At 43.2% G+C, this 13,186-nt stretch overlaps 1 protein-coding gene across 1 annotated transcript; it reads right to left on the bottom strand.

Moving 5' to 3' along the window:
* Positions 1-6,803: 6,803 nt before the first annotated feature.
* Positions 6,804-7,795, bottom strand: LOC115162816 (olfactory receptor 1D2-like). Its single transcript, XM_029714236.1, has one exon. It carries the CDS (start codon positions 7,737-7,739, stop codon positions 6,804-6,806), a length of 936 nt encoding a protein of 311 aa, XP_029570096.1. The 5' UTR covers positions 7,740-7,795.
* Positions 7,796-13,186: the final 5,391 nt, after the last annotated feature.

The raw sequence follows: 13,186 nt of genomic DNA, 5'->3' as shown, positions 1-13,186 counted from the left end.
GAATTGAAAGTCCGTGTTGCCCAGCGACAGCCCCAAAACATCACTGCTCTAGAGGAGATCTGCATGGAGGAATGGGCCAAAATACCAGCAACAGTGTGTGAAAACCTTGTGAAGACTTACAGAAAACGTTTGACCTCTGTCATTGCCAACAAAGGGTATATAACAAAGTATTGAGATACACTTTTGTTATTGACCAAATACTTATTTTCCACCATAATCGGCAAATAAATTCATAAAAAATCCTACAATGTTATTTTCAGGATTTTGTTTTTCTCATTTTGTCTGTCATAGTTCAAGTGTACCTATGATGAAAATTACAGGCCTCTCTCATCTTTTCAAGTGGGAGAACTTGCACAATTGGTGGCTGGCTAAATACTTTTTTGCCCCACTGTAAAAACTCACATTGCACTGTCAAAAAACGTCAGAATATTCATCTTCAATCGTTTGGCCGCTGGTTCCATTTCATACAATAAACATAAGATCTTTAATCCCAACCCTCAGCCACTCTCAGCCCATCCCACCTATCACCATAGACCACCCTTGTTTGGTTTCCATGTGCCATATATCTTTTAATTGTGCTGTGATGTTTTACAAAATGTTTAAACCTTTCTACTTGTATTTTATCCACAGATTGTGAGCTAAAGATGAAAACCTTTCCTATGAGTATTATTATATTATTTATTGACATTTTACATTTTAGGCATTTAGCAGACGCTCTTATCCAGAGTGACTTACAGCAGTGAATGCATACATTTCATACATTTTCTTTTCTACTGGCCCCCCGTGGTGTTGCAAACACCATGCTCTACCAACTGAGCCACAGGGAAGGCTGACCGACTATGGCTTTCCAAACCGCCCAACACTGCTATTTGTAAGTTTAATTTTAATTGCATGTTGTGATTTTTAACCATTCCTGAACCTGTGACCAGAAACAAGCTACACAGGGGCAATACCAGAATAAATGATCTATTGATTCTGTCTCTTCGCAGCAAAATCCACAGAGCTGAGATTGTTGTATGCCCCATATATATAGCAATCTATTGGTGGCAAGAATTGTATATAATAATTTAAATTGTAAAACTCTAAGTGTTGAATCAAGTGTAGTTTGAATCAATCATAACACTACTTCATCACAGAGGGAAGGGCCAGCAAATCAAAAGATTTATTGGACAAACCTTTCATCTTGAGTTGGATTGACATATTGACTAGCCAACCATTGATTGTAGCTTTGCTGGATCTTCCCTCTGTAAGTAGTGGTAGTGTTATGATTTTGAAGAGGATGAAAAATAGCTTCTGTACATAACTACATTTTGCAGTATTGCAGTCAATGGAAGTGCCATGTTCGATGGTTGGGAGCAGTATTTTCACGTCCGGATGAAAAGCGTGCCCAGAGTAAACTGCTTGATATTCAGGCGCAGAAGCTAGAATATGCATATTATTAGTAGATTTGGATAGAAAACACTCTGAAGTTTCTAAAACAGTTTGAATGATGTCTGTGAGTATAACATAACTCATATGGCAGGTGAAAACCTGAGATAAATCCAACCAGGAAGTGGAAATCTGAGGCTTGTAGTTTTTCAAGTGATTCCCTATCCAATATACAGTGTCTGTGGGGTCATATTGCACTTCCTAAGGCTTCCACTAGATGTCAACAGTCTTTAGAATGTTGTTTCAGGCTTCTAATGTGAATGGGGAGAGAATAAGAGCTGATGGAACTAGGTATCTGAAAAAAAGGTACGAGCTCAGTAATGCGCCCTACCTTGGGAGCGAGCTGGGTTCATCTTCATTCCAAAAGAGAAAGGAATTGTCCGATTGGAATATTATTGAAGATTTATGATAAAAACATCCTAAAGATTGATTCTATACATCGTTTGACATGTTTCTACAAACTGTAGTATAACTTTTTGGACTTTTCGTCTGGACTTAGTAAGCGCGCGCCTTGCATTTGCAATAGTGAACCTAACGCGCTAACAAAATGGGGGTATTTGGACATAAAGATGAACTTTATTGAACAAAACGAACATTTACTGTGTAACTGGGATGCCTGGGAGTGCATTCCGATGAAGATCATCAAAGGTAAGTGTATATTTATAATGCTATTTCTGACTTCTGTTGACTCCACAATATGGCGGGTATCTGTATAGCTTATTTTGGTTTCTGTGCGGTGTACTCAGATTATTGCAAAGTGTGCTTTCGCCGTGAAGCTTTTTTGAAATCTGACACAGCTGTTGCGTTAACCTCTCTGGGCTTGCGTCCCACCTACTCAACAGCCAGTGTAATCCCGTGGCGCGATATTCAAATACCTTAGAGCTATTACTTCAATTTCTCAAACATATGACTATTTTACACCATTTTAAAGACAAGACTCTCGTTAATCTAACCACACTGTCCGATTTCAAAAAGGCTTTACAACGAAAGCAAAACATTAGATTATGTCAGCAGAGTACCCAGTCAGAAATAATCAGACACCCATTTTTCAAGCTAGCATATAATGTCACATAAACCCAAACCACAGCTAAATGCAGCACTAACCTTTGATGATCTTCATCAGATGACAATCATAGGACATTATGTTATACAATACATGCATGTTTTGTTCAATCAAGTTCATATTTATATCAAAAACCAGCTTTTTACATTAGCATGTGACGTTCAGAACTAGCATACCCCCCCGCAAACTTCCGGCGAAATAACTAACAATTTACTAAATTACTCACGATAAACGTTCACTGGAGGCCTGGTCTGGTGGGCCGTAAGAAGGCCCACAATTGCAGGGTGGGCCTTCTTACGGCGGCAGCTCAGGTGCGGGACGTGGCCTCTGCTCCACCCTTGGCGTCGCCCTCTTAGGTGGCTCACCTGGCCGCGCCGAAGGTCTGGTGGGCGACCCTGACTGCTCCCGGCTGGCGGGCGGTGATGGTTGCGCCTGGCTGGCGGGCGACCCTGGTTGCGCCCGGTGAAGGCTGCGCCCGGTTGGCGGGTGGCGATGGCTGCGCCCTGCTGGCGGGTGGCGATGGCTGCGCCCGGCTGGCGGGCGACCCTGGTTGCGCCAGGCTGGAGGGCGGCGATGGCTGCGCCCGGCTGGCGGCGATGGCTGCGCCCGGCTGGCGGCGATGGCTGCGCCCGGCTGGCGGGCGGCGATGGCTTCGCCCGGCTGGCGGGCGGCGATGGCTGCGCCCGGCTGGCGGGCGGCGATGGCTGTGCCCGGCTGGCGGGCGTCCCTGGCGGCTCCGGTGGCACTGACCCAGGATTCACCAGGCTGGGGAGACATGAAGGAGGCCTGGCCCTGGGCGCAGGCACAGGACTCACCAGGCTGGCGGGCAGCTCTGGCGGCTCCGGACAGGCGGGCGGCTCTGGCGTCTCCGGACAGGCTGGCGGCTCCGGACAGGCGGGCGGCTCTGGTTGCTCCTGACTGGCGGGCGGCTCAGGTGGCTCCGGACTGGCGGGCGGCTCTGGCAGCTCCGGACTGGCGGGACCCACTGGAGGCCTAGTCCTGGGAGGTGGCACAGGACGGACCAGGATGGGGAGACCCACTGGAGACCTGGTCCGTGGAGCAGGCACAGGACTGACCAGGATGGGGAGACCCCCTGGAGGCCTAGACCTGGGAGGTGGCACAGGATGGACCAGGATGGGGAGACCCACTGGAGGTCTGGTCCGTGGAAGCGGCACATGAGAGACCAGGATGGGGAGACCCACTGGAGGCCTGGTCCGTGGAGCCGACACAGGCTTGACCATGATGGGGAGACCCACTGGAGGCCTGGTCTGAGGAGGAGGCACAGGCTTAACCAGGATGGGGAGACCCACTGGAGGCCTAGTCCGTGGAAGCGGCACAGGAGAGACCAGGATGGGGAGACCCACTGGAGGCCTGGTCCGTGGAGCCGACACAGGCTTGACCAGGATGGGGAGACCCACTGGAGGCCTGGTCCGTGGAGCAGGCACAGGCTTGACCAGGATGGGGAGACCCACTGGAGGCCTGGTCTGAGGAGGAGGCACAGGCTTAACCAGGATGGGGAGACCCACTGGAGGCCTAGTCCTGGGCGCAGGAACAGGATAGACCGGGTCCTGAAGACGCACTGGAGGTCTAGAGCGCACGGCCTGCACAACCCGTCCTGGCTCGATGCCCAACCTCCCCCAGCAGATGTTAGGAGCTGGGATGTAGCGCACCGGGCTCTCCACGCGTACTGAGGACACCGTGCGCTTTACCGCATAACCCGGTGTCTGACCAGTACTGCGCTGCCTCCTGTAAGCACGGGGAGCTGGCTCAGGTCTCCAACCTGACTCTGCCACACTCCCCGTGTGCCCCCCCCAAAACATTTTGGGGGGCTGCCTCTCGGGCTTCCTTGCCAGCCGTGTTCCCTCATACCATTGGTCCTTCTCTCCTGCTGCCTCCACTCTTCTGAGTGCCTCTACCTGTTCCCATGGGAGGCGATCCCTTCCGACCAGGTTCTCTTCCCAAGTGTAGGATCCCTTGCCATCCAGGATGTCCTCCCATGTCCAGTCCTTTCTTTCCCTGGTCCAGGATCCTTGCTCCTCCTGGCGCTGCTCCTTCCTCCGCTGCTTGGTCCGTTGTTGGTGGGTAATTCTGTAACGACTGTCTGTGGAAGTATCCCAAGGTGCAGCGGAGTTGGTGTTCATCTTGACTTTTAATACAACGAAGAGAACGCTATACAAAAACAAGAAAAACTGACAGCCAAAACAGTCCTGTCAGGTGCAAAACACTAACAGAAACAATTACCCACAAAACCCAAAGGAAAAACATGCTCCTTATGTGTGACTCCCAATCAGCAACAACGAGCTTCAGCTGTGCCTGATTGGGAGCCACACACGGCCCAAAACAAAGAAATACAAAACATAGAGAAATGAACATAGAACGCCCACCCAATGTAACACCCTGGCCTAACCAAAATAAAGAACAAAAAAAAACCTCTCTATGGCCAGGGCGTTACAGGCTATTATAAGAAGAAACTGTGTAACCATAGCATTCATAGCAGTTAAGAAATGCAGTGCCAAAAAAATGGAAGGTTGGTTGTCCTCCCACAATGTCATAATGAATGCCCAAAATGTCAAATAATGAATCACTAGATTTGATTTATTACTAGATTAAGTGTATATTGTGCAACGCTGATAAGGTCTGGGTGCTTTATGGAATACTGTATGACAAAATGGGTCTGTAATGAAAACGTTAGATTTTTTTTTGTCAAGCATATATATTTTTTATGGCACACGAGACACCTGTCTGATTTGCGCCTGTTTTAGTGGACTAATCCATTGAGGAGGCCACAGGGATGCCACAGTCCAAGAATATGGGGATTGTGGCTCAGACGCACAAGGCATGTCTCTCTCCAGAATGAGCTCTCTCCCGCCATTTCATGGGTATTCATTGTTTCATAACTTCATTGTGTGCATTTTTTGCTATGTCTATCAATACCCCATTACAAATATCACCAGTAATAGCCTACATTTACCGTTCATTCCCATCATTTCTAATCTGCAATGTTTATTTGGTTAGGTAATTTCTGATAATTCATTGAATATATTATTATTACAGTCATTTACCATTCTGAATGTTGGAGTGGACATGTCTTTTGCAGAACTCACAAGTTATGCTACACTAGTGAGAAACTTGTATTTGTTTATTTCATTCCATTTACGAGTTTTGTCAGTTTTTTTTGTTTTTTTTAAACTCTGGTCTCAATGTTGAGTAAGGCACCTGATTACCCATATAGAAGTAGGATTAGTCTACCTGTCCTTTGTGCAAATTTAGGCCTATAAATGTGCCCATTTGGGGATGTCTGATAGTATTTCTTAACTCACCACCACTAATGAACTGTGGAGCTTCTCAAAGTAATTTTTCTTAACCTCAAACAGCAAGGAAACAAAGTCTGTTTCAAGAAACAATTGAGAATAACAATAGTTCATCAAAGTATTTGAACAATATTTCTATATCTCTACCTTTCGATAACCACTCAGCAAGAAAGGGAAAAATGTAATGGTCTGATCCAATGGAAACATAAAATACTTGACACAGTTGATAGTTGATACAATGTTTAGAGTTAGTTGCAGACAGGTCATGTGTAGCCAATGTGATTTTATCAGGATATTGTTTTTATCTGTTGGCTTTATGTAGGCTATTTTTACATAGTTGGCAATTGCAATAAACGTTACTTTTAGATTTGTATCATTTTCATTTAGATTAAGATTGTAGATAAACCACAGACAATGATTTTGAGATACAAAGACTATTTTATATTAAAAGAAAATGTTCCACAATAATGTGCCTATGAAAATGATTACTGGTAAGCAGATTGGTAGAAATTGTAAAATAAATTGGTACATAGGTTGGGTGTATATATGGAAAAATATATATTTTAAAATTTATACAAATCCATGTGGCTCAGTTGGTAGAGCATGGTGTTTGCAACGCCAGCATGGGTGTGATTCCCACGGGGGGCCAGTACATAAAAGAAATGCATGAAATGTAAATGAAATGCATTTGGATAAGAGCGTCTGCTAAATGACTAAAATGTAAATGTAAATTAGATTGAAAGAAAAGACTACTCAATGGTTGACTAAGATTTTTTGGGGTCGGGTAGAGTGAAATTTAGGGAGGACCCCCAGACCCCCTGCCAGGTGTTGCCCCCCCCCCCCCCCCCTCCTCTCCACTTCTAAACAAAAGTTGCGCTCTTGGTGACAGGTATCAAGAAATGAGGCGCCATTTAACCTTGCAACAGTTTTGGCAGAATTTTACCTTTATATTTGTTGACTTCTGAAATCAGGAAGTCTCCCTGTTGTGTAAGATCATGTAACTAATGTTTCATGTCCATGATTTTATGTGCATTACACTTTCTAAAAACTGCCCTTCGAATCTGCTGGAGGTTAAGTCCATATATGACAGGGTTAAAGACAGGTGGTATAATAAGGAATTGTACAGCCATTGCATTACGCATATTTAGCGTACTATTTACATTATTCCAACCTTGCAGAGTGTCAAACAGAGTCACTGTGATGAAAATAAATATTGTTATTAAATGTGGCACACACGTCTGTGTGAACTTAATCCTTCCCTTAGCTGACTTTACACAAGTCCTTACAATCTGACAGTAAGAAAATACAATGAATAGTATCTGTAAAACATGAACCAATATTACAAATTTGTTCAAATTCTGATTGATGGTATTGGGTAAACATGCATGTTTCAGTATAGACGGAATGTCACAGAAGATCTTATCAATGCGAGATCCACACAAAGGAATTCTGACGGCTAAACTAACTGCTATGAGTCCTATAAATAAAGGATAACACCAAGAAAATAAGAGTAACTTTCTAACAGTTAAAGATGTCACAATGGTATGGTATAGTAGTGGTCTGCATATTGCCACATACCTGTCGTAAGCCATCACTGTTAGAGTAGACATTTCACACATGATGGATGTGTATATTACATAGGCTTGAGTCAAACATCCACCATAAGATATCACCTGAACATCTGACTGAAGGTCCAGTAACAACTTGGGGTAGAAACCAGTGGTTCCATACAATCCATTGACACATAGACTACACAGAAAGATATACATGGGCTCATGGAGGCCTTTCTCCTGAATGATTGTTATGATCAGAGTCAGATTCACAGTGATGATGAGAAGGTATATGATAAGAGACAAGATAAAATAGACCGATTTGTTGTTAAATGTCTCTTGTAAGCCAAAGAGATAAAAGAACTTGACTTGGGTTGAGTTCTCCATAACTTTTGTTAATTATCTTCCTCTGGTCAATGCAGCAATTCTTATTCCTTACAAGGCTTGAGTGTGTATGGATGTGAATAAATTCAAGTGTGAATCATTTGATTCTGTTTCGGCTCAGACTAAACACAATAGTTTTAACAAAACAAATTCACATCCTCCCTCAAACTCTTTTTTATAAAAAAGATCCCGATATTACCTGTACATTATCAGACTTCGGAGGTGTGAAAGAAATGAAAAAACTTGTGTCCATGAAATGTCTTCTTGTTTGACAGAGGAGACTACTCCAATAACTTGCATTGCTAGCCTCTAAATATACCATAGTGTAAACTCACATGGGATTGCAGTTTCAGTGTCAACATGTAACCACTCCATAGAGATTGATCTATATTGAGTTTATGACAAGCAACTAATTGGATTATATTTACTTTATTTATGTTTTAACCCAGCAAACAGGGGATGTCCAAAGGACATTCGGCAACGTTCCCATTAGGTCCCTTTAAGGCAGCGTTTCCCAAACTGTCCTGGGGACCCCAAGTGGTGCACGTGCATTTTTTTGCCCTAGTACTACATAGCTGATTCAAATAATCAAATCTTAATGATTAGTTGATTATTTGAATCAGCTGTGTAGTGCTAGGGCAAAAACCAAAACGTGCACCCTTTTTGGGTCCCCAGGTCAAAGTTTGGGAAATGTTGTCTTTAAGGGTTTCAGCGAGACGTCATCCCACTGATGACTTTGTTCAATAGTCAGAACTTTGTAGGAACATTAAAACATGACAAGAGGGCTTTCAGTACAGGTACCAGTTTGGACACAGTATAATGTTATTATAAGGTATACTGATCAAAAATGTAAACATAAAATGCAACAATTTAAAAGATTTTACTGAATTACATTTCATATAAAGAAGTCAGTCAATTGAAATAAATAAATTAGGCCATAATCTATGGATTTCACATGACTGGGAATAGACCCTTTAAAAAATGGTAAGGGTGGGGATCAGAAATCCAGTCAGTATCTGGTGATCACCATTTGCCTCATACAGCGCAACACATCTCATTGGCATAGAGTTGATCATGCTGTTGATTGTGGATTGTTGTCCCAGTCCTCTTCAATGGCTGTGCGAAGTTGCTGGATATTGGCGGGAACTGGAACATCCTGTTGTACACGTCGATTCAGATTATCCCAAACACGCTCAATGGGTGACATGTCTGGTGAGTATGCAGACCATGGAAGAACTGGGACATTTTCAGCTTCCAGAAATTGTGTACAGATCCCTGAGACATGGGGCTGTGTATTATCATGCTAAGACTTGAGATGATGGCAGCTGATGAGCGGCACGACAATGGGCCTCAGGATCTCATCATGGTGTGTCTGTGCATTCAAATTGCAATCGACAAAATGCAATTGTGTTCTTTGTCCATAGCTTATGCCTGCCCATACCATAACCCCACCACCCTGTTCACAACGTTGACATCAGCAAACCCACTCGCCCACACCACACCATACACGTAGTCTGCAGATGTGAGGTCGGTTGGACTTACATCAAAATTCTCTATAACAATGTTGGAGGCTGCTTATGGTAGAGAAATTAACGTTAAATTCTTTGGCAACAGCTCTGTTGGACATTCCTGCAGTCAGCATGCCAATTGCACCCTCCCTCAAAACTTGAGACATCTGTGGTATTTTGTTGTGTGACAAAACTGTACATTTTAGAGTGGCCTTTTATTATCCTCAACACAAGATGCACATGTATAATTATCATGCTTTTTAATCAGCTTCTTGATACACCACACCTGTCAGATGGATGGATTATCTTGGCAAATGAGAAATGCACACTAACAGGGATGTAACCAAATTTGTCGACCAAATTTGAGAAAATCTACTTTTTGTGGGTATGGAACATTTCCGGGATCTTTCATTTCCGCTCATGAAACATGGGACCAATAATTTACATGTTGCTTTTATATTTTTGTTCATTGTATTTTGATGTCCGTTAGGGAACATTATGAAAAGGTTCCTATTTGTGTCGAACATTTTCCATGAGACATTCAATGTCCAAAGGGAGACATTTAATTATAGTCAAGGGGATGTCACATGATGGTAGTTTTTAGGCCATTCTAAAATCGACATAAACATGGTGGCATAGCAGAAATATTGGAAAGCTATGAATGAAGAGGTTGTGAGTTCAAATCCCATATGAGGACATGTTTCTAATAATTACTGTATAAATGAACATGCACAATGTAATCATGTACACTATGTCAAATACCTAAGTTGAAAACATTATATGGTAAAAGCACTGGTGGGTGTCCTTAACATTGTCAAAAGACAAAGAGCTGTGAATGGATTAGTGGTTCACAAATCACAGACTTGACTTGTTTGGCAACAGTAGCAAGGGGTGATGTGTAATGAGAAACTAGGGTATGCATGCCCTGGCTATAATTTCTTTTTGGGGGGGGTGAGAACATTTCTTTGCTACCATGTAGTGAAGTCCCTGGGAAAAACTGGGAACTAGACAAAAGATCCAGGGGACCATGACACAATGTCCCAAGAATGTCCTAAAAATGCAGTGGCGAACGGTGACTATTGAACCTAGTCCTTCAGATGGAACAAAGATCTAGCCTACGTTTTATCAAACCCCCAAATTTAGAAAAATAACAGACATCATAGCATCACTTAATGCGCTGAAATCTGAAGGGGATGGCCAGCAGAGATAGGTGGGATGAGACGAGGGAAACTGAAGGTTGGAATCTGGAACTGAAGATGAGTGAGAGTGAAGTTGTTGAGTGAGGGGTAAAACTACAGTAAAAAAAAAATAACAAATACAAAAACCAAAAAATAAATATTAAAATGACTTTAAAAAGGAAGGTTGTTACATCCAATGCCTGGTCTGGTTGCTGTGGGTCGATCTGGATGGACACATCTGCTAGATGACTAAAATGTACCTGCACTCCCAGAGGCGATGACAGAAGGTGGGCATCCCAAATGGCACTCTATTCCCTATATAGTGCACCACCTTTGACTAGAGGGCTCTGGTGAACATAGGGAATAGGGTACCATTTGGTGTGCATTCAAGACCAGTCGTGCCTCTCCTTCAGCCCCTCAGAGCACTACAGGTTAATAGCTGCATTAATTGGTTCCCAGGGAACGAGGTGATAGAGTGGACTAATGACCTGGTACCTAATGACTCAATAAACATGTTTTTTTATGCTCTTGTTATTGTGTTATTAGCTTCTGCTTTCCCCATGGTAAGGTATGCATGGAGTAAAAAAAATACTGGTGTTTCGGACATAATCTTAAGTGACAGAACTCCTAAACTTTTTACGGCTTTTTACAGGATGGATGGAGTACATGACCAATGTGTGTTAAACATACAATACATCATCATTACCCTTACTGTATTATTTTATTCTGTGGGTCAAACATATCTCTCAGTGGCACTTGAAAAACAAGAATGATGTCTGGTTGTCCCACCACCTTAAAGGGCCTATTTTCCATTAGGGATGGACGTAATGGTGGCAGGTGGGCAATAAGGTGGGCTTAACTTCGTCTATAACATCATAACACAATACACTTTGCCTATAACGTTCTGACACAATTGCAAATGAATGGTTAAAGTCAGTGTTATGATGCTTTTTGCGAAAGAGTACACCATATTTCACAAATTAAAATACACACCCTGTTGGTTGTCATGATGCTGTAATACTGTAGTGGATAACATATACAGTAGCAAAGTAACTGTCATACGACAATTGCTGAATTCAATGGTTCCATGTGTACATGCAAAAGATCTGTAGGTAACAGCACACAGTGGAAACTGTATGGTCATCTGAAACCAAATTAGTCATGAGAGCAGGAAACAAATCAGTGCTACCATACAAGTCATTCACAAACAAGCTGCACAGAAACAGATACATGGGTTAGTGAAGGCTTCTCTCCATATATATTACCACAATAAGCACTGTGTTCACAAAAGCTATGGAGACGTATAACACAGTTATTATAATGAAATACTAGTACTTTCAGTGTCAACTGTCATTATATCCAGCTAGTATAAATTACGTGAATTGTGTAGAGTTCATCATTTTCCTAATAGTACCTATGGAGGTATATAAAAATAATATTTGTCTTATAGAGCATGTAAGTCTAGATCACCTTGTATCTTTCTCCAGACTGCTGTGCTATAGACATATGCCTACACCTGTATGTTCTGTGTCAGTGGGCTACTCCACACTAAACTACTGTCACATCACTGACCTTCTATACCCTTTAAAGGAAGAAAAAATCCCAGTATAAAGCAGTGAGTTTACTTGAACTCCAATGACACCAATAATAGTCAGCAAGATGGCACCGACAGAGAGGAACGCCTCGCTTCTCGTCCTTTTTATGTATTATTTCTTACATTGCTAGCCCAGAAAAGTGTTATTACATACAGCCGGGAATAACTATTGGATATCAGAGTGACGTCAACTTACCAGCACTATGACCAGGAATACGACTTTCCCGAAGCGGATGCTTTGTTCGAACCACCCAAGGCATTCAAACTGATTAAAGAGGATAACCCAAAACAACGTCGCCACAGGAGAGGTAGACGGAGCGGGCTTCTGGTGAGACTTTAGAGGCACGCACCCCACCCACCGCTTCCAAGTATTTTACTCGCTAATGTCCTGTCTCTAGAAAACAAGGTAGACGAAATTAGGGCTAGGGTTGCTTTCCAGAGAGACATCCGGGATTGTAACATACTCTGTTTCACGGTAACATGGCTCTCTGGGGACATGCTGTAGGAGTCGGTACAGCCACGGGGATTCTTTGTGCATCGCACCGACAGTTATAAACATCTCTCCTGGAAGAAGAAGGGTGGGAGTGTATGTTTCATGATTAACGACTCATGGTGAAATTGTAACAAGACACAAGACGTACGTGGCAGGGTCTACAGACAATCACGGACTACAAAAAGAAAATCAAACACGTCACGGACGTCTTGCGTCCAGACAAACTAACACCTTCTTGCCCACTTTGAGGATAACACAGTGCCACCGACGCGGCCCGCTACTAATGGCTGTGGCCTCTCCTTCTCCTTGGTCGTCGTGAGTAAGACATTTAAAAGTGTTAACCCTCGCAATGCTGCCGGCCCAGACGGCATCCCTAGCCGCTTCCTCAGAGCATGCGCAGACCAGCTTGCTGGTGTGTTTACGGACATATTCAATTACAGGCTCAAAATGGCCAGAAAAAATTGTGAGAAATTGCCAAGAAACTGAAGATCTTGTACAACGCTGTGTACCACTCCCTTCACAGAACAGCGCAAACTGACTCTAACCAGAATAGAAAGAGGAGTGGGTGGTCCCAGTGCACAACTGAGCAAGAGGACAAGTACATTAGTGTCTAGTTCTAGAAACAGACGCCTCACAAGTCCTCAACTGTCAGCTTCATTAAATAGTACTCGCAAAAC

The sequence above is a fragment of the Salmo trutta genome, chromosome 26, assembly GCF_901001165.1.
Source record: "Salmo trutta chromosome 26, fSalTru1.1, whole genome shotgun sequence".
Lineage (NCBI taxonomy): Eukaryota > Metazoa > Chordata > Actinopteri > Salmoniformes > Salmonidae > Salmo > Salmo trutta.
This window is presented reverse-complemented; position numbering and strand designations above follow the sequence as displayed.

Coding starts and splice junctions, on each gene's coding strand:
- LOC115162816 (XM_029714236.1), bottom strand. CDS start 7,739: ATGGAGAACTCAACCCAAGTCAAGTTCTTTTATCTCTTTGGCTTACAA.